At 34.5% G+C, this 27,922-nt stretch overlaps 1 protein-coding gene across 1 annotated transcript in view; it reads right to left on the bottom strand.

Moving 5' to 3' along the window:
- The window catches only part of LOC143410775 (zinc finger homeobox protein 4-like), a 133,275-nt gene that overhangs the window by 21,517 nt on the left and 83,836 nt on the right, over positions 1–27,922 (bottom strand). The window contains 1 exon segment of the mRNA XM_076871502.1: positions 2,065–2,127. Within this exon segment, the coding sequence (XP_076727617.1) occupies positions 2,065–2,127 (63 nt within the window).

Genomic DNA, 27,922 nt, shown 5'->3' with positions numbered 1-27,922 from the left:
GTAGGGGGAAATAACATACAGCATTTTGAAAAATATTCATGAGACATGCACAGGTAAACTAAGCTTCACCTGGAAGCTGAAATTTTTAAAGAGGGATTCCTAACTTCATAGTAAAGTGATGTTTTCTCATGCAAAGCCTTTTTAAAAAAGTATTTCAATATACCATCATGGATGCAAAGGACTTTTTGTAATAATATAGCACATTATTATTTCAATTGTATAAATCTGGCAACCGAGGTCATATTAATATAGCAGAAACAAATGAGGTGTGTTATATCAACATGGGTAAATTTCCTCTTAAGTTACCTAAATGTAATGCAGCTAAGGAAGTGCAACTGCCATTTTTAACATATACATGTACACATGCAAAGCACAGAGAATCATGAATGTGTTGACATGGCTACAAAATTCCAATGACTCCATTAATTACTGAAAATAATCTCTGGATTGTTGAAAGATATTTTATATAAAACAGATCATTTAGGTGAAATTTCACAGCTTAAAAATGTAGATGAGAAAAATTACAAATCTTAATCTTTAAGAAGCTAGAGACACATGCAAAAAAATGAATCTAGACACAGATATTACATCCTTCAGTAGAATTAATTCAAGATGAATAATAGACCTAAATGCAAAACACAAAACTTTAAAATTCCTGAAAGATAAAAAAAATAAAATCTAGATGACTTTTTGTTTGTTTGTTTTTGTTTGATAACATAACAAACACATGACCCATGAAAGAAGGAACTGGTAAACTTGACTTAATCAAATTTTTTTACTTTATGAAAGACACTGCCTAGGTAATCATAAAACAAGCCACAGTTTGGAAAAATATATTTGCAAAACACATATTCTAGAAAAAAATTATCAAAATGTAAAATATTAAAACTCAGACTTTTATCAAGATATAGAATATTCGACATCAATAGTAAGAAAACAAACAACTCAATTAAAAGTGGGTAAAATCCTTAAGATAAATCTCACCAAAAAAGATATGCAGATGATGAATGAATATATTAAAAGATGCTGTCAAGGAAAGGCAAGTAAAAACAATAAAATACCACTGTACACCTATTAGAAAGGTCAGAATCCTGAACACTCACATCAAATACTTGTGACAGGAATCTCATTCACTGCTGGTGGAAATGCAAAATGCTTATAATACTGAACCTACTCTTAGCATGTGATCCAGAAATTGTGCTCCCTGAAATTTGCCCAAAGGAACTGAAAATTTATGCCTCCACAAAAACCTGCATTCAGATATTTATAATAACTTTATTTACAATTGCCAAAACTCAGAATCAATCAAGATGCTCTTAAATGAGTGGACAAATTAACTCAACTATCCATACAATGAAGTATTATTCATTGATTTACAAAAATCAGCTATTAAGCTATGAAAAGACATGGAATATACTTAAATGCACATTACTAAGTGAAAAAAGCCAATCCGCAAAGGATACATACAATATGATTTCATATATATTACATTCTGGAAATATGATGGACACAGTTGAGGATCAGGGATAACCACAGGGTGAAGTAGGGGGATAGGCAAAAAAGAAATATAAATAATGAATAATTTGCATACAGGATTTTTAGGGCAGTGAAACCATTCTACATGCTATCTTAATGATGGATACATACCATTAAAATATTGTCCAAACTCATAAAATGTACAACACCAAGAATGAACCCTAATGTAAACTATGGTATTTGGATGTTAATTATGTCAATACAGGTTCATCAATTATAAGAAATGTACCACTCAGGTATGGGATCGTGATAATGAGGGAGGCCATGCATTGTAGGGCATAGGAGATATATAAAATGTGTACCGTTCTCTTAATTTCACTGTGAACCTAAAACTCTAAAAATTGAAGTCATTTTGCATATGCTTCCAAATATAGATATATTTGATTTTGCTTTTTACTTATTTGTGTAAGAAATTTGATCATATATAATTATAGCAATTCTTAGGGACATTAATTAAAAAATTATAAGAGTAACAAATGTAACTCATTTAGAACAGGGCAAGGTTTTGAGAGAAAAGAAAATAATTACCTGCTCTCAATTGCTGCTCTGTAAGATCATCCTCACAGGTCCTGGCTCCCAAAGAGGCAGTTTCTGCAGAGAACATTAGAGTGGAAAGTAATCAGCATGCCATACCCAGCTCTTGTATCATAGCCAGTATCACAAGAAACCTACTTTTGGCTAGCGGAAGTGGTAAGTTACCAGGTAAAGTTCAGATGAGTTGCTAGCACACATCATAGTGAGCGGTAGTTGAAAAATTGAGACCGGGGTGTGGTAGGTTTAGATTCAACTGTCGAATTTCAGCAGCACTGACCAAGTACACCAATATTGATAAAACTTGGGAACAGGAAAGCTTCATTCTGATTTTTACCTGTTGGCTATTTGACCAAGACTACATTAAAGGATTATGTACTTAATGATGATGGTATTTTACACAGATTATGAGTATTCTTTTACTTCTCTGACAAGGTCCCCCGAAAGGAAAGGAAAATCCATTATATGGCAGCTGACATGAGAGGCAAAGCAAAAATCAGGGAGTTGAGGGGAAACCCAAAGAATCAGTCCAAGTCATCACTCGATTCACATCTTTATTCTGATCTTGTATTTGAGCTCCAGAGTGGAAGTGCCAACAATATCCTGGTTTGCCAAACTCAACCCAAACACAGATCATTAATTTCACCTAACTGTGGTCTGCCTTTTTGTGCCCTGTTGTGTGGAAATTAGTTATTAAAAATAGCTACATTTCAGAAATTGCCTTTAATATTTTATTCTTTCTCCATAATGAATTATAATCATATGAAGTATATTCCATTTTACAAGGCTTCCCATTAACGTTGTCTATTTTTTTCTGCCATTTTTTCCCTGACAATTTCCATAGTCTCTACAACATCCCACCTGTCTCAAATTCCTAACCTTTCTAATCTAATACCTCATCAACATCTCAGGAGTTATCTTAAGAATCTTAAGTACAAAGCCCAGCTCCTGTATTTTCTCATTTACTTAGTTCTCTAAGCCTCCATTCCCACATTTTTAAAATGAAGACATATGTATAAAAATAGTCAATAAGAGCAAAACATTAAAAAATAAAAGCACAATGTGATATAGTCTTCAAAGTCATAAAAGGCCATAAAGTATAAAGATTTTTTTTAAAAAAAGTTGTTACACAATTCTTACACTGCCAAAGAGAATCATCATGTTTGTCTAATATTTTTAGGCAATAGCATCTCTGGTTGATTCTGAAGGATTTAATTAAACAAATAATTAACCTTGAAAATAGAAGTGCACAACAAGGCACTATTATTGCATTTTTTCTGCTGTGTACAAAACCTTTGGCCTTTGGTGGTGATCTATTTAAAAACAATACAATCATAATAAACAGGGCTCAGCCCAAATGCACACACCAAATAATGTTTACTTATAAATAAATCTTAAATTAATCTTGAAAGGAAGAATTTATCCTTAGTCCTTGATTATAAATCCAGGAGTAACTTCCAAATAGTTGGCAGCCTTGATGTACATCCAACATGTTCTTCTACCCTTTTTAACCTTCTTTTTTTTTCCCTCAAAACCAAAGTGCTCCTCAGCCAATTATCTTACATATATGTTTCAGCATTTATACTGATACATTATCATAAGTTTTTATAGGATCAATCTGTATTTCCCCAATAAATTGTGAATTCCTTAAGAGCAGCCTTTTATCTTCCCAGAGTCTCCAATAAGGACAGAGAAAAGCATACAAAATTCACTAGGACACGTTTATTCAAAAAATACCTACATTATATATCCTGAAACAGATGAGCCTCATGATACAAATTTATAAAATCTTCCCCAAGCCCTGGGACTCTAAATTCAAAGCACTGTCAATTATGCTAAACACAGATAATAATTCCTGTTACATAAATCAATGTGTGCATGTGTGCGTGTGTGTGCGTGTGTGCGTGTGTGTGTGTGTATAACCATTTTTTTCTGATCATTCCTAGCAGAAAAATAAGTATAGTTTATCCAAGAATACTTTCCCTTCCATTACTACTTCAGTGTTATCATATGGGCTTCTCCAAAATAGATACAGTGCTACTAACTTAATTTGGCCAAATGACTGCTGCCCCCTCGAAGATTTATTAAAAATAAAAATGTCAAAGAATAAAAAAATTATTTAGTTTGTTTCCTGAAATGTACTCTGATGAGCTGTTTGTAAGAAACAATTATGTGATCCTCAAAATAAACTCATGAGGCAGTTATTAATCTTTACAAAACAGGAAATTTGGCCTTAAAGATATGGGTAACTTGTCCCAGGTCATAAAATTAGAAATTGATAGAGCTTGAAATGAAATTCTTGTCTGTCTGATCTAAAAAAGCTGAGAAATTTTAAATGTGTCCAATTGTAATACCACAATACTTGGGAGCCCATAAAGGTTTTCCTAGGCTCAGCAAAGGCTAGAAACATAGTGAGAAGAAGAAAAAAAAGGGAAGGGAAGAGAAGGGAGGGGAGGAGAGAGGAGAGGAGGGGAAGAGAGGAGAAGGTAAGAAAGGGAGAGGAGGAGGAAAGGCAGACAGGCAGGCAGAGAAGAAACTTTTCAACAATCCTATGAAAAAATCTGATATTTCAAAACACATTCACATTCCTTGAATAGAAAAATAAAGCAAATAATAGTTTGGTGTCATGTTAAAAATCATTTCATTTCATAGTGATTTAGGGAAATGCACAAAATGTCAAAATAAGAAACTGCTACTTAATATTACAAATTAGGTCCTGCGGTGCTTGGAGACTACTCCAAGAAGAGTATGTGCAAATAATTTCATAAAGGAATTTATTTCAGAGTGCCCCAGAATTCATTTTAGAGCCTCAACCATGTTGCTCCCTTTATACAAATGATAATAAATATTTTAATTAAGGAGCTTTTAACTTATCCAACAAACTGATTAATCTATACTTTTCTGCCTATGTAAAATGAAATGTTTAAAACCTAATAATGATACATAGCATCATGCAATATTTCACTCTAATAATTGCTGTGTAATAGCAAAACTGACTGATGTTACAGGATCTGTCTCTTTTGCTGGTGATTTAATTAGGTTACTAATTTGTGTTCTCTAGCCCTGAACTTTTTTGTTTAATATTATTTAAAAATAATACCATTGACTTAGATTATCCAGTATTCTATTCTACCCTGTCAATTTGGTGATGATCACACATTTGAAAATGGTAGCAAATTACTCCATTTTTATTAACACAATGAGATAATAATCAGCAGCCCTTTCTGGGGAATGGGGTATTGATCATCACAATCATCATCAACACTGTGCAGAGTATCTGCTCTGTGCCAGATTCTGATGCATTATGACACCCCACCCAAGTGATGCAGCTATGCTTTGAGGTCATACTCTCATTTCAGGGGAGTTTTTCTTAACCACAATGATATACTAAACCATATTTTTAAAATCCTAAATGTAGCTTTCCTTTTTTGCTGGTGCCAGGGATTGAACCCAGGGCCTTGTGCATGCAAGGCAGACACTCTACCAACTGAGCTATATCTCCAACCCCATATACCTTTCCTTTAAATTCTGTAATTATTTCTTGTGTTAATTTTTCTTATCTGGCCCAAACTTTGTTTTTCCCTGAGACTAACCAACAGGTCTATATTGGCAAAGATGGATCATAATGTCTAGAAGTCTAGGGTTCCTAGTCCTTTACCTTGTGGAATGAAAGTTCTTACAACTCTCTCTCATTGCCTTGCCCTGCCATATCTGCTTCACTTTTTACCTTTCCCTTTCATTTATGAATGATATTTATTCTGGAAAATAAACAAATAACTTTTAGGCACTTAATCATCAAGTTCTAGCAAATATTTTTCTCCCTGACAGCTGCAACAACAATTTTAAAAAACTAAAATCAATAGAAATCTTATGGTCAGAAAATGATCTAGAATTTAAATTCTTAACAGTCTAGATATAAAAAGATTTGGGAATAAATCTAACCTGCACTTGATGACAGCAACAGCATGTGCTTTGTATATTCTTATCAACAAAATTTGAAACACAAAGTGTGGTCACAATTGAAATTTTAAAATTAATGAGTGGATGTTCAGGTATAGTACTGATAGTACTAGTAGTCTTCTATGATCTGCATTTTGTCTTTCTGCAGTCACAACAGTCTGAAAATGTTAAATAGAAAATTCCAGAAATAAATAATTCATGTGTTGTAAACCATGTACAGTTCTGAGTTACATGATGAAATCTCAAGTCATCCCACACTGTCCCAGTAAACTGTATGAATCAGCCCCCTTTCTAGTATATCCACGCTCTATGTGCTACCTGAGCATTAGTCATTTCTGGGTTATCAGATTGACTGTCAAGCTATTCCAGTGTTTGTGGTCAAAAAGTCTTACTTCACTTAATAATGGCCTAAAAGTGCAGAGTAGGGATGCTGGCAGTTTGGGTGTGCCAAAGAGAAGACATAAAGTGTTTCCTTTAAGTGAACAGGTAAAAGTTCTTAATAAAAGAAGAAAAAATTGTATGCTAATTGTGCTAAGAGCTACATTAAGTTACTCATCTCCTATTGTACCAATATATAAATTCAACTTTACCATAGGTATGCATATGTGGGAAACAATGATATACATAGGGCTCAATACTATTTGTAGTTTCATGCTTACCATGGAGGTCTATGGAACATATCTCTGCAGATAAGGGAGAAGTACTATATCTGCCTTCAAAACTTCCACCGCTCACCCCTTCTCTGGATTTACTAATACATTAAGCAATAAAGTATATCACTGTTCTTACAAAAATTTGTAGCACATTAAAAGAAACAAGAGCCAACAAACTGAGTAAATATTAAGCGAAGCGGTCTAACAGAATAAAGAGAAAGAAAAACATTTTCTGTTGTCATCACTCACATTTTGAAATCCATCTTTCTGTATCCATGGTGAGAAGCTCAATTCTAAGTCACTTTTTAAAATTGGAGAATAAAACTACATTCTAAAACTGAGTCTGCAAGTTTCGAACAACTTTCACTCTATAACCCATCTAGCCACCACCCCTCTCCCCCTCCATTTTTGGAGCTTCTCCAGACTCTATAGAGCTATGTGACTCATTGTAAAAGGATATTTTAAAGACTGTGAATACAAGAAAAGATATTTGCATCTCTATAATTTCCAAATACTAAGTTACCATTTGTTGGAAACCTGTTAGGTGCTAGGCATGAAACATGAATTTCCTACTCAATCCACACAGTAATCTATAACAGAAACATCATTGCTTTTATGGAAGAGATGAGGCATCAAAGCTCAGACAGTTTAAGTAATTTTTTTCAAAGGCAGAGAGCAACAGAGGGAGGGTTTGGATGAGTCAGTCTGATTCTGAAGCTCTGAAGTTCCCCCCTGGACAGTGCTGCCTCCAGGCAGCCCCCAAGGAGTCCTTGGTCAAGGAAGCCAAAGAACTGAATATTTTTTCCTCCTAAAAAAACAGCTCAGACTCTTTCAGAGCAAATTCATCATAACAAGATTAATATTTAGAAGAATACTCGAATTCAGCATTTATTACTATCTTGGTAGCTTTACACTTTAACAAAGACCTCTGAACTTGCTTAGGCATTGCAAAAGTGAAGTCAGTGTTCAGATAAAGCAAGTTTACAATGAAAAATGGTTTCAAGTGGTCTTCTCCATCCTTTTCCTATGTGTATACAAAGAGTGCTCTTCTAAAAAGCTGAGCAACTCAGCATGCTACCAAATGGTTTTGAGTAACCAAGCAACATCATCTTTGTTGACCTGCAGTGCTTTCTCTTAAATTATTTCTTCTAGGCAGTAATAGATTGAAGTGCATTGGATGCTCCAGTGTCAATTATCTGAATGGGGCTAGATTTGTAATTTTTTATTTTCTGGAAAAGTAAAGCTACTTTGCCTTGCCCTGTCTGGTTTTACGCAGAAGTTATTTTTATATAGTAAAGGAGAAGTATCTCCTGGGGCTTCCTAGGCCTGGAATGTGTGATCACTTTTTTCTGCTTCTTGAATCATTTGTGACCTCTGTGTAATGGGGCCTCCAAGAAATTTAATAAGTTCTCAATATCAATTAGTTTCAAAAAATTACTCCTACATCTTCTTAATGTCTTATATTTTAAAGAGCTCTTACTGAAACATAGTCTTTCTTAAATTTACTAATTCCTAATACATTTTCTCACATAAGATTGTTTCATTTGATTACTTTAAAATTAAAATATTGAACTACCATGATGATAATTTGAGCATAATATTGCATTCACATCTCTCAAGGAATTGGGAAGTTTCTCACATTTAAGTCCTTATGGAATTCATCACAATGTCTATATGGTCTGGAACAATTTTCATTCCTTAACCTAATGTTTATAGGTTGTTCATCTACACAATAAGCAGGTCTTCTCCCCAAACTCACCTCTGCTCTACTCAGTAAAAGCTGTTGTTCATGTTGAACACTAGCCGGTTACTTCAACTTTTTTCTTCCTCTCTCAGAGCTAGCTTTTTTTTCTTTCTTTTTTTCCTTCTCTCTCTCTCTCTCTCTCTCTCTCTCTCTCTCTCTCTCTCTCTCTCTCTTTCATTGTAAGAACACTTAATATGAGATCTATCCTTTTAAATTTTTACATGTACAGTACAGTAGTGTTGACTACAGCTATAAAGGCTATATAGATTTCTACAACTTACTCAGATGACTTAACTGAAACTTTATACCCTCCAATTATTTGCTATCACTCCTCCTACCCCCACTCCCTGACAAACACCATTCTAAAATTCTATTCTACCAGTTTGACTATTGCAGACACTTTGTGTATGTCAAATTAAGTTATGCTTCTTTTCACAAATGGCTTATTTCACTTAGCATGATGTTTTCAGGGTTTGTCCACATTGTCTCACACCTACTTTTTAATCCATTAAAGCCTCTATTTTCTATTCCACAGTTAGTAAACTTTCTACATAGCCACACTTAGTCAAAAGCTTTCAGATTTTTTTTTTAACAGAAAAGAAAACAAATGATTATTCAGGGGTACTTCTTTATCACTATTTCTTTTCACTCTTTTAAAGATTCTTTCAAAGATGTCATTGACCCCAGGGAAGTTGCCTTTGTTTGGTTCAATCATTTTATTGGGTTCCTGAAAGCTTCTGTAACTTCTCTCACTTAACATCTTCTTCCCCAAGACTTCTGCACTGGTAGGTGCCTCCCTCTGAGCCTGCACTGTCCTAAAATGATGACAACTGAAGAGCCAAATCCATTTTGCAACTTTTAAAATATGTTTTCTGTAACCTGTAATTTCATGATTCCCAAAATTTTATTTCATTCTCATTTACACTATTTGGTCACATTCAGTGACATACCTAGAACCATTATCTATGAAGCCATCATCTGCGCTTGCTGTGGAGAACTGGAGAAAGTATACTCTGTGTTGAAATAATGGTTATGTTATGAAAGGTTTGAGAAAGCAAAAATAAAAGTAAATACGTAAGTGTCATAAAATAGCCAATTTTGCCAGAGCAACCTGGCCCTCAGAAGCCAGGTGGTTTAAAGAAGTATTTCCTCATGGGAACGTTGAATGCTCCTATGGATATATTTGTTGTAGGGAAAACCATGGGTTTAAGAACAAAATACACTTGACTTCAAATCAGAGCTCAATCATTTTCTAGCTCTTTGAGATCAAACAAGTTTCTTAACCTCTCTGAAATTCAGAATCATATATATGAAAATAGAAACAAACAAACAAAAAAGTCAAGATTTCAGGGTTGTAATGAAGTGTAAAGTCAATGAATATTAAGTGTGTAATACCATATAAGTAGTAGTTGTGCTTATGCACAATTCTCTGGCTTTCATCCATTCTGCTGAACACAACTTATTTCAAGAAAAGGCTACAGCAATTTGGTTATTAAGACATTTAAAATTACATTTATATGTACTATACTCTTTGTCCACCAGTAAAGTTAGTGTTTTAGGCCAATAAAAGATCACTACTATTTGTGTGGATATTTTGTAAAAGGTAAATGCTAACAAGACTAAATACTAATATCCTAAGCAACATAATATGAAAGCTTTTTTAAGTCCTTAAGGAAATTTTATACATGCTTTAATGAAAGTGGTATGTATACCAGTTGCAAAGACTGTTCAGCGACACTGGCTTGGCCCTGTGTAAAACAGTGAGAGAAGATAAAATCAGAAGGTAGTGGTATATAAGTAAGCCTTAGGTTTTCTCTTGCAAGAAGGACAACCCTCTCTTCCCTCACTCTAGACCACCACCACCCATCTTCCAGTAAGGTAAAAATTTGATGAGAAGCTATAAGTAATCTTAGAATATACAAGCAGTTTGGCAAATGTAGTTATCTAAAAAAAACAACAACAACAACAACAACTCTAAAAAGCTCCATCTATACACACATGTTGGATTTGAGCAATTTTCTAGATTATTCCCTACACTGCAGTCCCTTTAATCTTATGGATTACAGAATATACCATTAAAGCAAAAAACTCTTTAAGTTTTTTCTAAATCAATTCATAGTGAACCCAGGATAATATTTTAGAGCTTTCACAATGGCAATGTTAAGTGGGAAATATATGAAGTAAAAAATTTAATAAGGAGCTCTGGCTTGCATCTGTTGAAACTTGTTATTGTGTTCAAGCCAGTTTTTTCATCTATAAAATGGGGATAACAGTATCACCTCTCTTTGCCACCATACCTAGTCACCAGATGGAATCTAAGTTGTTGTCACCACCTCTCAGTAATCATGGAAAAGGAACAAGTACTATCTCTGTACAGTATTTTCTAAACATTTAAAGATTACATACATTGACATGGAGTATTTTCACCACGGTTTATAATAAAATACAGTTATACATATGTGGCAAAAATTCTTGTTTTTCATATGCAGACTTATTTATTTTGTGATTTATGTATAACCAGGAAAATCTTCAGATGACTATATAATTTCCTTTATCAACACTAAAATTGTTGAAATAAATTTTCCATTAGCCTACTATGTGAAAAAGTTTTTAAATTTTATGGAAATAATCTTTGAGTTTTCATGGTTTGAAATTTTCTGCATCTCACCACATTGGGAAAAAAATGTCAAATTTATATAGGTATGTTACACTTACGGCATTGACCTAGGTAATGATGTACACTACACTTGACCTAGGCATTGACCTAGGCAATGATGAATACAAACATAAGTGAAACACATCTGGAGAGGCAAAGGTAGTGAAAGTATGTGTAGCTCCAGGAAAGGAAGATCAGAATGACCTGGTTGGAGCCAAGAGTGAAATATGTACTATTGGAATCTATTCTGGATTTTCAATACTTAATAAATCAATGAATCATTCATTAATGAGGAAGAGATTGATGAGATTTGTCACATGGCTTTCTTTGGACTGTATTAGAAGTAGAAAAAAATTGTTTCTGAAAAATAGCCAATTTATTTTCTCCCTTGTGTGAATGCAAGTGTTGGCAAAGGTCCCTGCATCTTGGCAAAGTGAGAGCTATAAGCAGGGGTGCAATAATCATACTTTCATCTTTGGGGTGTGGTGCAGAGGATGGAATACATACAGGTAGAGGAATTTTTTCACTAAAGTGTGCGTGCACATGCGCGCACACATACACAGACACATCACTAAAGCATCCACTATACTTCAATTTATTAATACCTAGAAAAAAGTCATGGAGATAGGAAAAAAAATGGGTTCCAGTGGAGAGGAAAGGAATGTTAACTCTAAGATTGGAGAGAGAGAGAAAAGATGATCTCAGTTTTGAATAGAAATTTGAATAGAGATGTTTATTAAACATATAAGTTGATGGAACCAGATCATGGAAGGGAAGTGTGGGTTGGAGATGTTTGGAAGCAACATTAACTAATGATTTGTGAGTAAATGAATTCTTCAGGAAGAACAAATCAAGTATGTAATATGAGGGCTGAGTGAAGATCTCTGAGGAACAAAAATTAATAAGCAAATGACAATGAAGGACACTAAAGGCTAAAAAAGATACTGACAAAGAACAAAGAGTGGGCACAGGACCCTGAGGTGGATGGCTAAGCAGTGGCCAAACGAAAACAACCTTTCCAGAAGCTAAAGATACAGTGTGAAATTATAGACAGAAGAAAAATACGGCCACTGGTGATCATGTGAGATGAAAATGTTGTGGACCAATGAGGGAGTATATATTTCAAAGGAGAATTAGATAAAATGTGGCAATGGATTCAGTGAGAAAAGTGACAGAAAAAGAAGAATTAGGGATGATTCCAATGTTTTTAGTCCCCCAAAAAAGAAAATGAATATGTCATTTATTAGGATGAGAAAAAAATGTAGGCAGGACAAATTAGAAAGGAAGAGAAGACTTGGAATCAATGGTTTTGAATACATTTAGTTTGACATCTTCTATTTATTTATGCAAGTAAATGCATCAAACAGGCAAGGGTTTGTGGTGGCATGTGCCCATGAAGGGAGGAAGGGACAGAAACAGAAAAGGAGAGGGAAATAAGAGAGGAGGACAGGTGTACATGTAAGTGGCAGTTTAAGCCCTTGAGGTCAGATGGGAAAAGGTCACCTAGAGAATAAGAACTCAAGGCAGTCTGAGATACACAACGCATGCCAGAGGTGGGCACTATGAACAATCTGTCCTAGAGTGGAGTAGTGTTTTCATTTATTTATTAATTTAATTGACAATATGTGGAATTGCCAACACATGGTAACAATCATAATAAAGCACAACAGCATTGTTTTATCTTTGTCTTTACTTCTTTCTTCTTATTATTTTTTAAAATTTCCTAGAGGAATTGCATTCTCTTTATTGGCTGCTCTGGAGTGGGACACACTGACTACTTCCTCCTATATAAGGAAGGACCAGAGAAGAAGACCGAGCAAGAATATGGTGTGAAAAAAAAATCAAACCCAAAAACAAAAACAAGAGAGATGGGACATAGAAAGTCTAATGAACAAAGCATTTTATAAAGAAAGGAGAAGTCAACTTGTTAAAGGCTGCTGGTTGGTCTAGTTGAAGGTGAACAGGAATTGATCAATCATTTGTCAAAGAGAATGCAGTTATGGGCTTTGAGCAGAACATCTTTTGTGGAGGAGACAGCAAACACCATCTGAACTTGCATATAAGAGGGAAAGAAGATGAAGGAAATGAAGAAGTCAATGTAGACAATTATCTGAGGAGTTTTGTGATAAAAAAAAGGAATAAAAATATTTGAGTAGTATCCGAAGGTAGATTTACCATCATGAGAAGGTTTTACAAGTGAGGAATATATGGAACACTGGTAGAATAATGGGAATGATGTAGGGGCAAGGGAAAAATCAATGTAGACAAGAGTAAGGCAGTGACAGGTATCATAGGATGGAGTTGGGTGTGGATTTCTGTAACACAATGGGGGTAAGAAATTAATTATGCTAAAGACAATGGAATTGAGGTTTTGGCTGATCACCTTCAGAGAAAAATATCACAATTATGACAAAAATTGGGGAGGAGAGTTGGGAGAGAAGAAAGGACAGAGGAGAGAGGAAAGAGGACCAGCGCTAGTGAGTGACACAAAACAGGGTCCAGGAAAGAGGTTCAGAAAGCACAGTCCATTTGGTTTTCACAAAATGTTATGTGTTCAGATATCAGAAAGCCTTCCCCATGCCCACCTAGTCTGAGATTTTTTTTCCAAACTTCAGCAGAATCCTTGACTCCTCCTTTAATGCCCATGTTTAGTTGGTAAGTTTGTTTTGTGGGTTTATTTTCAATGTACTTTCCTATTTCCCAACGTTATCACTGTGCTAGTCTCAATTCTATGTATTAATTGGCCTTGAATGAATGAGCTGTCTGCCTCCAGGTCCTCCTCAACATTATTTATCCCTCTTACATATGGCAGACCAGATTAACCTTCCTAAACACCTATTTAGGGATGCCATTTTTACCTTCAAGAGCTTTTGGAATCTTCTTATTTTCTGCTTCATCACATCTGAACTTATTGGCTCACCTTTAAAGCTTTCCAGAGTCTAGACTATCTTTTGCAGGAGGAAGTGGCTAGCTTTTCCTACTTTTGTAACTGGTTATTATTAGGTTCTCAGTTTCTTGCTGTCAAACAATCTTATCAATTTTTTTTTAATCCCTAAGTCTGAACCATGTCATTCCCTCCCTCCTTCCTAAGGAGCATGCCAAAATAAATAAGTAAACAAGCAAACACACACACACACACACACACACACACACACACACACACTGTAAAAATAAAAGTTTATTTATGTTCCTATCCTATTAATCTTCATGTCCTCATACCTTCTTCACTAGCTGTACAAATCCCCAGTTCCAACACTCCCCTAAACAGTACTGAATGTTCTGTCCCTCAAAATGTCATAATTTACTTGGTTTAATGTGACAAATACATTCATTCTGTCTTCCAGGCAGCATATAAAGTTCTTGAGGGTGGGAGACTCACTCTTCTGTCCTTAAACGCCTAACCACACACTGCACACTGTGCATTCCTCTTGAGTAGTTTCTATAGTCAGTGATGGCAGCAGAAGGAGGAATCCTCCAGATAATACTGGAATTCGGATCTTTTTCTCCACTTTATTTTGATTCTCATTCCAATTCCTTGCTCACCTATTAGATGAAAACTTTTTTCCCAAAGGTCAAAGAGTTTAAAATCCTATAATTAGTTTAAAGGAGGAGGCATGTTCTTTAAGGTTATATACCAGCTTTGTTAGAAATCCTTTCTCCTTTTCTTCCTCCTGTACAACATTTAAACACCATAGAAATGAGTCGCCATGCACTGTTTTCTTTTCCCCAGTCCCTTCTTGTGATTGTTTTGTGAATGTGTAATTCCTATGCATTTAATTATTTGAAGTCCAAACACATTCTTGCTTAAAACAAAAGCTGAAGAGGATGAAAAAAAGAGTACACAATTATTGCAAAATGGCAATAAAGTCATCTCCCTAAACTTTCCTTGAGAAACATGATCAAGGAAGATCTGGCTGAGGGATGAAATAAACTGTCAACTTGACTTTTAATTATATGAACTATGATGGTTTGGACAAGAAAATTCTTCAAAGGGTCAAAATCATTTCTATAAATGTGATGAAGACAAAGTGTGAAAGGACTGCTTATTAAAAAAGAATTGAGATGTACAAACCTGAATAATACTTTCTTAATTTCTCTTTTTATTTTTTTCCTTTAAAGTGCTTTTTTTGTGTAAGCAAAGAGACTGCTGTTAAAAATTATTTTATAACCTTTAAAATGAAAACATTTGCCTATTAAATCTCTAGAGATCCACAATGGTCTATCTCTGAAGCAACATTTGGACCCTGCTATTCCATTTCACTTCAGCTGAACTTTTATTTTATTTTATTTTTTTACTGTTTTCTATCTACCTTGATTTGCCTAAACCCCTTATTTTCCATCTCTCTGTTTGTTTATATTTTATTAGAAATGTGTAATAGTAACAGTGTTTTGGGGGACTAGAAATAATGATAGACCTATAATTTTAATTCAGAGCAAAAAAGACACAGATTAATTCTAAATGCCCACTCAACAACAATGGCCCTATTTGACTAGGAGATACTAGACAGCCTTCCTGTGCCTTCAAAATCCTTCATCTGAAGGAGGAGAGAAAAGAATCAACTGCCACTGTGAGGGGAAGTGATGTGCTGGTGATAGGAGTCAAAAGAAACACAGCAATTAACATTGTGAAAGAAGGAATTATGAATGCAGTATATCTTATTTTTTATTGTGATATATTTTTTTAAAGTGGCTGGGAGACACATTTTGCAGACAAATGCTAAAACAAGGATAATGATCATCTTTTAAAACCCTCCACTCAACCTATGCATATAGCAGAATGTGATAAAAGTAAGTAGCAGGAGGCTGAACTAGGAATTCCAGACTTGTGCTCTACTGTAAATTGTGTAACCTGATTCATGAAACTTCTGGGAGCTGCTAATTCCTCAGATGTGAAATGAGGGGGTGAGCCTAGATGAGCTTTAAGGACTCTTTTGGCTTTCCCATTAACTGAACATCTGCAAATTATTTTTGTCAACTTATAAATTCTTGCTATAAGGTTGAAGGCGAGAGCTCTTAAAATAGGACAACAATTCACCTTAACTCTAATATGTTAACTGTAAGTGCTGTGATCTGAATTTTTATGTCCTCCCAAATTCATATATTGAAATACCAGTCTTCAAGGTGAGAGGTGGGGACTCATTGCTCTTTGAAAAAAAAAGACCACAGAAAGGTAGTTCATTCGTTCCACCATGTGAGGACTCAGCAAGAAGGCACCACATCTGAAGAAAGAGGCCCTACAGACCTGCAGCTGTCCAGACCTTGCTTGATCTTGCATTTCCCAGTTTGCAGAACAGTAAGGAATAAATTTCGATTGTTGATAAACTACCCAGTTTATGGCATTTTGTATAGCAAACCAAACAGATGAAAACAGTAAAATTTATATTTAGTTTCACAAATTCCCTTTCATAGTTTTCGCCTTTGGTCCTTAATATTTGTATAATCCTTAACACTTTCTAAAATATGTTCATTTCATTATCTTAAGTCTTCTGAGTAACTCCTCCACATATTAACCACACTCCAAAATACCTTTCATCACTCAGTTGCTAAGCAATACATTTACAATATTCTCATTTGCTCATATTTTCTATTACTCTACTTAACGCTTAACTCTATCCTTTTTCCCATTTCTTTCTTCTTAAAGGGACTGGATATGTCATTATCCGTCTTCACTCTACCTTCTCCCTCTGTTACCTGTTTTTCTAAATCATTGAAATGGGTTTGTTTTGACTGAGAGCTTAATGCTGAAGCCTTGAGAAGAAGAAACACAAAGGTGACTCTGGAACCAGTTCTGTCAATTCGATTTAGGAAAATCCTAGTTTCTAAATGCTTTTTTCAAGAATACAATGTCCCTGGAAGCTGTTGAGCTAGCAGCTTGTAGTTGGGGGAGAGGAGGTTTGTCTATGCAGCCAGGGTGCCAGAGGAACACAGTTCCTCCATGAGGGCATTGTAAGGTTCATAGAGTGGGGTTTCAGAGAAAGCATTAGACACAGTAGCAACAAAGAAGACTGCACTTTAAAAATGTAATTCTTAAGTATATTTCTTAAGTATATTTCAAACCATATGGTACTACTTTTCTTTCAGCATTCTAAGAGAACAGTATTTCTTGTTAAGGAATACTAATAATCTAGTGTAAGCTATAAAAAACGCACATATAGATAATTCTGCAGACAATCAAAAGGGGTCTAGATCCTTAGATTCCTGATTCATAAGCTGTGTACAAATAGCCTAAATAAACTCTTTTGGGATGTTACATAACTCTAAGGAAAGTAATATACATTCCCTTTTATCACATTAATGTAAAAAAAAAAAAAAAAACTTTTTATTTACCAGAAAACCAAGGACGAAGTTGTCTAATTTGTTACAGTCACAATTTTTGAGTTTCTTTTTTGTAATTATTAAGGACAATGCTAGGGAAGAATAACATAATAGTTATTATCAAATCATGTCTCCATGAAAGCAAACTGGTGGATTAGTAAGATAAAAACAGAACAGACTACTCTTCAAACAAAGAAAAAAAAAAAGAAAGTGATTATATGTTTTCTACAATATAAAGTAAGAAAAACCCTGATTTTTTAAAACTGAAATAATCAAATATTTTGGAATCATTTGCTTACATATTGCCAAGAAATGTTACTCCAGGAGTCTAAAAGTGCTAATGGCCTCTCCAAACACTTAATTAAATCTTTATGCAGAATGCAGTTTATTAAATAAAGTATAACTGCATCAACCAACGTCACCTAGAACATTACCAGAAGAGCATCCAATGTGTCCGTATTGTCACTAGTTTTAGGAATAAGTTGAGAATTTCACTGCTAGACAAATAAGACTTTCAAGAGGAATACCAATGCCAGTGTTCAAAGCACTTTCAAAAAATTTAATATGTATTCTACAAAAAGTGGAGAAATTTTTTATTTGAAAACCATACTAAGGAAGGAGAGATTTTAATCTTTCAACCTGGTTTGTAAATAAAGTTGCTTTCCAGATACCCCTTTTAATTCTCCAATTCAACCACAAGTTTTATCACTGAAATACCTAAGAAATATGAAAATATTGAAAGATGATGATATTTTTGGCTCACCGATTTTGTAATATTCTTTTCCTGAAAAAATTCTTAATCAAAACAAAAAAAAATGTTATAAGACTTCCATGGATAAAAAGGTGCCTTTATAAAATTTCTAAGAAGTTGAAAAACTTGAATATTTACAGTATTATTTTAAAAGACTCATCAAGAAACTAATTTTTAGAATTTTTTTCTTTTATTTGTAAATAATACTGATAGACTTAAATATCCTGAGAAAATCCATGGAACAATTTGAAAATTAAAACTTTGAAATATTATGAACATACATAATCCTGGCTCTATAGCCACCACCACTGTCTTTAAAATTCAAAATAATATATGCTGTATGTAAATATGTCAACAAAGCCTAATTGTTTTGTGGGAAAAGTATTCTAGTTATTTGCTATCACATACATTATAAAACACACACACACACACACACACACACACACACACACACACACCAAAAAAACAACTTTGCTCTGAGTTATGCAATAGGTCAGGCAGAAAAAAAAATCACTGTTTCACTAATTCATTTTTTCCTTTACAATCCTTATGGAACTGAAAAGGAGAACTCTTTCCATTCTCTAACTCATTCGTGTTAATAGAAGGAGATAAATGCTTAAAAGCTGAGAAGAAAAATATCACTATTCTCTCCCTTTAAAGCATATTCTGTTTCTTCCGTTTGACTTAATAAAACTTAATTATACCCACTGTATGAAGAACTATGAAAACGTTTATCAAGTATTCCTGGACCGAAATCTAACAAAGAAAAAATGCCTGTTCTTTATTAGACAAAGTGTACTGAACTTGGAGTTCCACCACTGAGGTTCAGAGTGCACAACTCAACTAATTACAAGTCTAAAAGTTTCATGAGCTTCAGTCCAGGTATCACAAGCTGAAATTCCAGGCCTCTGTGTCATTCCCTGAAACATCTGCAACAGAATCTGAAATTCTTGATAAATGAGATAAGTGAAAGCATTTACTTAATTAGATTTTAAAAGCATATTTACTAACTTATACAGCAAATAAATTGAAAAGTTTTATACCAAAAAGCAACCTACAAACATACAACAGAAATTAATTTTTAATTTAGAATTTGATGCCCTAAACATTATTTACTTAATGCAATTTTAAACATGATTCTTTTAATACTTGGATCAATTAAATATAAACTCATGCTAAAAAAACCATAAAATTAAGCCCTTCTGTTACTTAAAAATACTTGAAACATGTGCATTCTTAACGTTAATTTGGATTTCCTCCATTCTCACCAAAATGCAATCTATATAGCTGTACTTATGTACATATACATAACCTAATGTGCAGAAACATCTGATTCTATGTTTATCCAGAATAATCTGTTTTGGCTTCTTCCCTGCCAAACCACTTCCAGTGTTTCGAGCAGGGCAATGACAGCATACACCTTCTTGTTATTATTTTTGTATGGAAGGCCAAACCAAATGTTTGGGTGGGTCTCCAAAGACATCAAATCGGTAAGGTTTTTTTTTTCCATCCACAGGACCCAATTACATTTAAATAAAGTAACTCCTAGTGAAAGATTGGCTCCAACAGAGAATACCACATGACCACAGACACTGAAATTAAATCACAGTCATAAGTATAGAAGCCACCAACTTATTGTTAAAAATAGTCATTGGTACATATTTTTGCACACACACACACACACACTGGAAAATAATGTGCATTTGTTGCAGAAAGAAATCACTCCATTTTTTTTTCTTTCTATGAAATGCATCCTTCATTAGGATTTCCTCATCTATGAAGTCATCTTTCTCAGACTAGATATGTTAAAATACCAGTGACTTCTCTAAAGACTTCTCCTCAGGGAAACAGAAAAACTGCCATGTGCTGCTCTGGGCTTAAATGGATGAGTCCTTTTGGCTGATCCCAGTGGCAGAGACCTGACAAATGTGGGAAAGTCCTCAGCTGTGAGATGAGGGCTTAGGTTGTGGGCTCTTGGTCAATTGAAAGATTGCATTAAGTGTAAATTATAGGACTGTTCTGTAGATCTATGCTCCCTTCAAGCAGGTGAAAGGTGAGCAGAGCATGGTGCTCATTCAGAGATGGCCTGGTGGTGGCTTCCTAGCAAGGACAAGAAACAAGGCAGCCATGAGCAATTATAATCACCATCTCTGAAGGACAGAAAAGAAGGAAGGAAACACATTTATAAAAGCTCATATTAAGTTTTGCTTTTAAATACCTCTATGTATTTTTCTTTCCAATTTATATAAAAAAAGTATTAGTTTTAAAACTACAGCAGAACCGGCCATAAATATCCTGGTAACAATTGTTCTTTTATTAAATATTTATTGAAATAAATTCCTGTGCTTTCTCATTTTTCTTCTTCTGGTTCCAATATTTATTTACAGCTGATTATTAACATCTGCCAGAAAAACGGTTTCATCCATACAGAAGCCGAATGGTAAAAAAGTCACACACACCCTTCTAACGTGACCTGTAGTTAGACAGAAAACAGTTTTCCCAGTCACCGCTTGGCTTCCTGTCTGTGACCTCTGAAAAGCATTGGAGGCCAGGGTTAATGGCCTTTCCAATCTCTGTGATAAGAATTCATTTTGTTCTATTACCAGCAGTTATCTGAGGAGCCTGCTGCATCACTTCAGCAGGGTTCAATCAATGAGAGGACCTAATGAAGTAACCAGCTGTAGCTCTATTTACCTGGCTGGCTCTATCAGACAAATAAGATCTATCAGTCACATCTTAAGGCTGATCCTACACACAGCATCTTCCCAGGCTGAACTCGTTTGCATATGAACTAATGATAGCCCACCATTTCTTTTAAAGCTTCTCCTTTGATGCAGCTCTCCTGACAATGAAAACGGAATAGAGCGAGTTCTGAGATGTTGCATCAAGAAAACAACAATGCAAGATTAAAGAAGAGTGAATTTGCAGAAGAGTTGAAATAGTTTATACAAATAGCGAGGCGTTAAAATGACAGCTGAGGCTCTGAGCTTGGCTATGCTCAAGTACTTACACTTTAGGTTGGCATTTTTCAGTCTTCAAAGAAAAAGGAGGGAGGATGAAAAGCTACTTTCAGTGTTATCAATTTTATTGGTACAAGTTTAATGATAAGACTTGCATTTTGACTATCCCTCCAGAGCAAAAGTATATTTATGCTATAGTTTGACTTCTCAGTCAAATAATTCAGGATAAGACTGTAAGTTAACTTTGGGTTATTACAGTAGCTATTATCATTAAACACAAAAATAGAATTACTGAAAATTCTAATAATTGTAGAGTGTAATTTTTAATTACAAATTTGTCCCTCCCTTCAATTCAAAAGAGTATTTGTTAATACCATTTCATACATGTAGAATTCAGGGGGGAAGGAGAAGCTTTGCACCTTCAATTTGTGGCATCATAACTGCATTAGACAGTCATCAGAAATTCTGTTCAAAATTAACTCTTCCATGAGAAGGGCATTGATGATGGCTCTATACTTTTTGAACTGTTTCACAGGGAAATAATGGATGGTTCATAGGGAGTCATGAATAGAACATTCATGTTTGTGGATATGTTGAAAGCTACAAGTACCTTAGTTTAATTTATTAGGTTAATCAAGATGAATTAAATGTAATACAATTTGTATTCTTTCAACTTGGCTACTCTCTTTGTCAAACTGGAAGGAAAGAGAGCATAACTATTTTCTGTTGTGTGAAAGAGATGATATCTAAAGGAAGTTAGTAAATGAAAAGCACTTGCTAACCTTTTTCTTGATAAACACGTTCACACAGGCAAAAATGCTTTATTTCATTAAAGACGACTGGCATTCATGCAATACTGCTAACGTATTATGACATAAAAGTGCCTAAGACTGTATCTTCAAATGTCTTTAAAATTTTATGGGAGTATAACACTGATTTCTTGTTAAAATTGCAATCACAGAGGTGCCTGAGTGATATGGATATGATATCCAGATGGCCTTTTCATTTCAAACCTTTGGAGATGTAAATGAAAGATTAAGGTATACTAGATAAGAGGTTGAAAGTAACAGAAAAAAATAATTGTCAGATTTAAAGAAAATAAGGAGTGTGAGGTGGTGTGTGTGTGTGTATGTGTGTGTGAAAGAGAGAGAGAGAGAGAGAGAGGGAAGAGAGAGAGAGAGAGAGAGAGAGAGAGAGAGAGAGAGAGAGAAGGAGGAGAGTTATTCCTGGACCTGTAACCATCGTGATCCGTGTGAAAAGGACTGAAATATCTTGGCTGCATATGTAAACAGATAAGAATATGCCTAGCAGGCATTTGGGGAACATCTGTCAATTTTTTATAGAACATACTGATTGTGGGCTATTGATTGCATTTAAACAAAGTTGTTGCAAAAAAATCAGCTAACAATTCGTGTAGAAAGGGCCAATCAATATTTAAATGACTCACTTTATTGATTTAAAATTAACTTTCAATTAAGAGATCCATAGGACTCTTAACTGCGACACTTACCCATTCAAGAGAAAATAAAGGTACATTTATCGATACACTTAAACAGCAGTGGCTGGTTTCCTATCGATTCGGTCATTTGCACTGGGATTCGTTAGCGTCATCAGCCTTTAACTCGCTTACTAGGTCTTCGCACTGTACAATACTGCAAGATGTAGGAATGCGCAAAACAACACAAAGAAGGGATAGAAATTTAAACAGAATTAAAAGATAGAGAAAAAGGTAAGTCAACCTCACGCTTTCTTTTATTTTTCTTTTGCTATTATGAAAGGAAGAATGTGAATACAGCTATGTGGGTGACTAAGGGGCTATTTTTCAAAGCAAGTGGTTTAGATAGGGTATATTTTAAAATTGTATAAACAAATGAAATCTTTGAACAACTGACTAGTAAAGAAAGTTTTATTGGCTTCTATTGACTAACACGATCACTAACATGCATATACTTGGTTATATTATAATCAATGGCAGCTAAAAAACAGTAGAGTTTTTTAAAGAAAATAATTGCATTTCCATTGGAAATGCTGTCTATGTGTGTTTAAGGACATATTTATTCAACAGTATTACAAGATTATGCTGTATTTTGGGAACATGCTAGATATTACATTTTATAATTTATTTTTTATCAGGGTTTTCATGAAAAATAAAACTGCTACAGAAAATTAAACTATTATATAATATGGATGAATGAATAAAAACATGTATAGATAAGAAGTTTTATCTGTGTATTTCCAAACTATCACTATCTACCTATTTGTTGTCTTTATTGCCACTAAAGGGGAATGTGGATGCAGGAAGCACTGATTATATACCTTTTATTGTGATTTCTAATATTATATCAGAAAAATAAAACTGAGTGCTCTCCATGGGGAATGCATCTTAGAGCTGTCTCTAACAGCCCTGACTCCAAATCTGTTTGTCAGCATTACTTTTTCTCAGGAATTTGAAACTATAGGTGTTGCTTTTTGTTTTAAAGATGACAATGCTCCTACATCTCTTACAGTCCTTTGGTCTCATATTCTTCAGTGTGCAGAGATGTCTGTACAAGAAAGAAGCCATCTCAAACAGAAACCCCCTACTCATTTACTGACATGTAATTCCTGGAAAGAGAGACAGAAAAGTCCATCACATTCTGCTTATATGGAATGTATTTTTAATTACCTTTAATCTTACCGCTAATCTTTAATATCTCACCATATGTAGTATGAGTATAAAAGATAATTTATACAATTTCAAAGATTAGCCTTCAGTTTTTTTCTCTGTGTACTGAGTCTGTGGTGGTTATTATACATCTCTTGAATCTTTGGGTTTGCTCTGATCTCTTGAATCTTTGGGTTTGCTCTGAAATTTTAAGAAAAATTTGGAATGGATAGAAATATATGTATGATATAGATAGATCAAGAGACAGATAAAATACACACACATATATAATACACACACATATATATATAATACACATATATATGTACACACATATATGCATATAATATACACACATATATAATATACATATATATGTACACACACACACACACACACACACACACACACACATGAGATCCAAATTTGTGAATATAAGAATCCCTTCCCATAAAATAGTCATATAACATTGGAGTAACATAATCTGGAATATACTATGGCAATCATATTTACTAAAAAGTGCATGATGCTATTATTTTCCACTAGAAATCAGATGATGATACTAATTAAATGATAGCAGGTGGCACAGTATGCCTATCACTGGTCCCCCTGATCTGCAGAGAGAGATGTGTGGGTCTGTCTAAACACTCAGGAGTAGTAACAATTGGCTTAAGCACTATCCAGTCCCTAGGTGCCTCCAATAGGGATTCACTTTGATTTAATACTTCCTTATCACATCAAAGAAGGTGAAAAGGCATCTTTATGGATTGGCTTGCAAAGATTAAAAACATAATAATAAAAAAAGGTTTGGCTTTTACCCCAGTATATAAACTCTCCTTAAAAACTCTGGGGGCACTTGGACATGACTATAGAAGCAAAATATTTTAAGATTTAAGCTATAAATCCACATAACAAAAGTAATTAAAAGTTGAGTTCTTTCCATCTCGTGAAAGCTGCAAACTGCCAATTATTCCATTAAAAAGAAAGAACAGAACTAACTAAAAATACCTGTTTGGTGGACCTAAGAAAAATATTTGTTCTGTCCCATAAAATAAATTATCACCTCAGTCGAAACAGCTCCTAAAAAAAAAAAAGGTTTGCAAAGATTTTTTTTCCATGTCATTAATCCTATTTTATCTGTAACCAATATACCATCTCACAGAAGGCTTGGGAGAACTTCAGTAAAAATAACACCGAGTCTACACCCACAGCTCACTAGTCAGATCTCAGGAATTTCATAAGCCATCTCATCTCTTCTCTGCATTCACTGGTTATCATCTTAATGACATAAGACATTAAATGGTTTGGAGCTAGGAATCATGTCTTTTGGATGATCACACTACGTGTTATTTGAGTGGGATGTTGTAATTTAGCAGTGATAGAAAAAGAGATCTGCTTGAAGATGATGAACCATGCTGAGTGAGTCATGAGAAAATGCAGGCAACACATGCCTAAAAGGCAAACCCAGTGATTCCTATAAAGCATGGGAGATGAGTGTTATCTAATTTCTGAAATTCTCTTATCTAGCTTCATCTGCTTTGATAGTGTTTGTTTCAGGATCATTATTGTGTTTTTTTTATAATAGATCAAAGACATAGCTGATAAGACTTGATTCTAGAAAAATTTGTTACATTTTCAGATATCTTACAATATATGAAATCTCACAGCATGGCTAGTTTATTTAAACCTTTTTTCTCCCTAAAGGCTTACTTACACCATAATTTCAGAAAGGTTTCATATCACTTTATCCAAATCATGGCTAAGACGGACACAAGTAATTACAGGAATTAGTGCTACAGGGTGTAAAATTGGTCTTCTTGTAGAAGAGGTGCGTTCATTTCATTCTGGAATTCCCTGCTGAGAAATGATGTGTGCAAACTATCTAAGGACACTGTAATCCTCTGGTGTGTGAGTGTGTGTGTGTGTGTGTGTGTGTGTGTGTGTGTGTTTGTGTGTGTGTATCTATATGCAAAGTTGCATATAATCTTTGGCTAGAAAAGAAAGTAGGTGTTGTATATACCAAGGACAAATGCCAAGTATTCTTTGTTGAATTTAATTGATAAATCTCATCTTGTAGGGGAAAAAAAAGAAATTTGTGTGTGTGTGTGTGTGTGTGTGTGTGTGTGTGTGTGTGTGTTTACCGCATGGAAGTAAATATAATAGACTTCAGCTTTATATCAAAAATGCAAAATGGCTATATATCTTGAATGGATTCTAAATTGGGTAAGACTCCATGATCTGATGAATTCATATGCTTTCCCCCCTTTTATAATATTCTCATTTTCAATCCTATGACTAAAACGAATATCCCTTAACAAAATCGAGAACTATCGTGTGTAAATGATGGAAAACAAATTTGGTTGTGTGCCCTAGGCCATTTGATTAACTGTGCAAAATGGGCGAACAGCAAGCTGCAGCACACAGAGGGTCATGTGAGGGATTTTAACTTCTTGCTCCACCACAGAAAATAGCTTAGCGTTAGGCATGAGGCCTACTCTCTCAGCCTTTCGTGCCACTGATTAGTGCAGCCTTAGTAGAACAGAAATCCTTAATCTTCTCTTTTTAATATTGAAGAGGTAAACCCCTTTTTACCTGCATGTGGAGGCTGCCTTTTCATCAAAGCTCAGGAGATTCCAGCAACAAAATCAATGTATGCATGTTCAGAGCAGTTTTCAGTGTTTTGTAAGACAAATCTCTCAAATGGGGGCTAGTTTAATGCTATTGAGCTAGGCTTCGATCTGACCCCGTAAGTGAACAACACAGCAACACTTCATTTCCAGGGTTCAGGCGACAGGAGGAGGCATGATTCTCCACAAATGCAGCTGTGGAATTTCCCTTTGACATCTCACCTCACTTAATCCAACTTTAAACCTTCCAGTGGACTGGTTAAATAAATAAATATTTAAAGGTAAACCCAAATCAACAAACACAATTAACTAATTTCTCTTTTCCGTGTTAACACACTACACCAGGAGAAGTTTGCATGTTGATGAAGTGCTTTTGCAGGGACAGGGAAAGTTCTGGAAACTCAGGATTCCTTTTGAAAGGTACACTGTTCTCAAAGGCCAATGAAAATGCTAATTTCTTTCCTTTTTCTTCAGGATATAGATTTGTCTATTGAAGGGTAATTTGTTTTAAATGAAAGTATTTCTCTCCTAGTATTTATGGTACTCACTTTTAAAAAGCTTTGTTTCTTCAATAGTGTAGGCCTCCTATCTTTTTGCAAATCTTCAAAGAATATATAGCTGCTCAAATTCCCCTGTTACTAGAAATCCTAAAGTCACTAAATATACATTGTCTTATACAGCTTTAAGTTACAAACTGAAATTTTCATTGATATTTAAAAACCAACCTTTGGGTGTTGGGCTGCACTCAACACTGTACTGGAAAGGCCCTGATGGTTCAATCCATGTTGCTTCCATTAGTTTCATAACTTCCCAAATCACCTGATGTGAAATCAATCATGAATTTACACAGCTACAGCTTTCCTTTCATTTTATTTGGCAGGAATAAGGCATCTGAATATATTCTAGTATTTTGGGGAAAATCAAAGGAAAATCATCTCAGATTTCTTGTTTCATGTTGAGGTGAGTATTTGCTCAGACGTTTAAAACAATGGGTGGACTTAATGCAAATATTCTAAGTCTGAATTATGACCTGACGCGACAACAGAACTGTTTCTAAACATGATTTATAACAATTTTGTATAGTTATGATCTGGATATAAATATACAGTGTATAGTTATTTTTTTCTTCATACAAATGAGAATTCTTCATTGGTATGTTATCACAGTGATTTTTTTTAATTTAAAATGAAATGAAATATAGTGGGGCAAAGATATTCCTAATGATGTCGAATGTGTATTTGTAAGAACCTTGTTTTTTTCCCTCATTAAAATGACTTTGAGTTTGGAAATTTGAAGCTTATATTAAATCAAATATTTCAAACTAAAAGATAGAAATGAGTGTGCAATTATTGAAGTTACCTTTTAAATTACTTTTAAATAAGTAATCCAGCTAATGATAGACACATACACTAAGCATTGTGATAACAGTCACCTCTTTGTTATTCTGCATACTCTTGGGAAGTTACCTCCAGTTTACGATCCCAATTGTATGAAAAACAGGTCAACTCAGAGGCAATTAGGAAGACTTAGTGAAGAAAATATTTT

The sequence above is a fragment of the Callospermophilus lateralis genome, chromosome 11 (genome assembly GCF_048772815.1).
Source record: "Callospermophilus lateralis isolate mCalLat2 chromosome 11, mCalLat2.hap1, whole genome shotgun sequence".
NCBI lineage: Eukaryota > Metazoa > Chordata > Mammalia > Rodentia > Sciuridae > Callospermophilus > Callospermophilus lateralis.
This window is presented reverse-complemented; position numbering and strand designations above follow the sequence as displayed.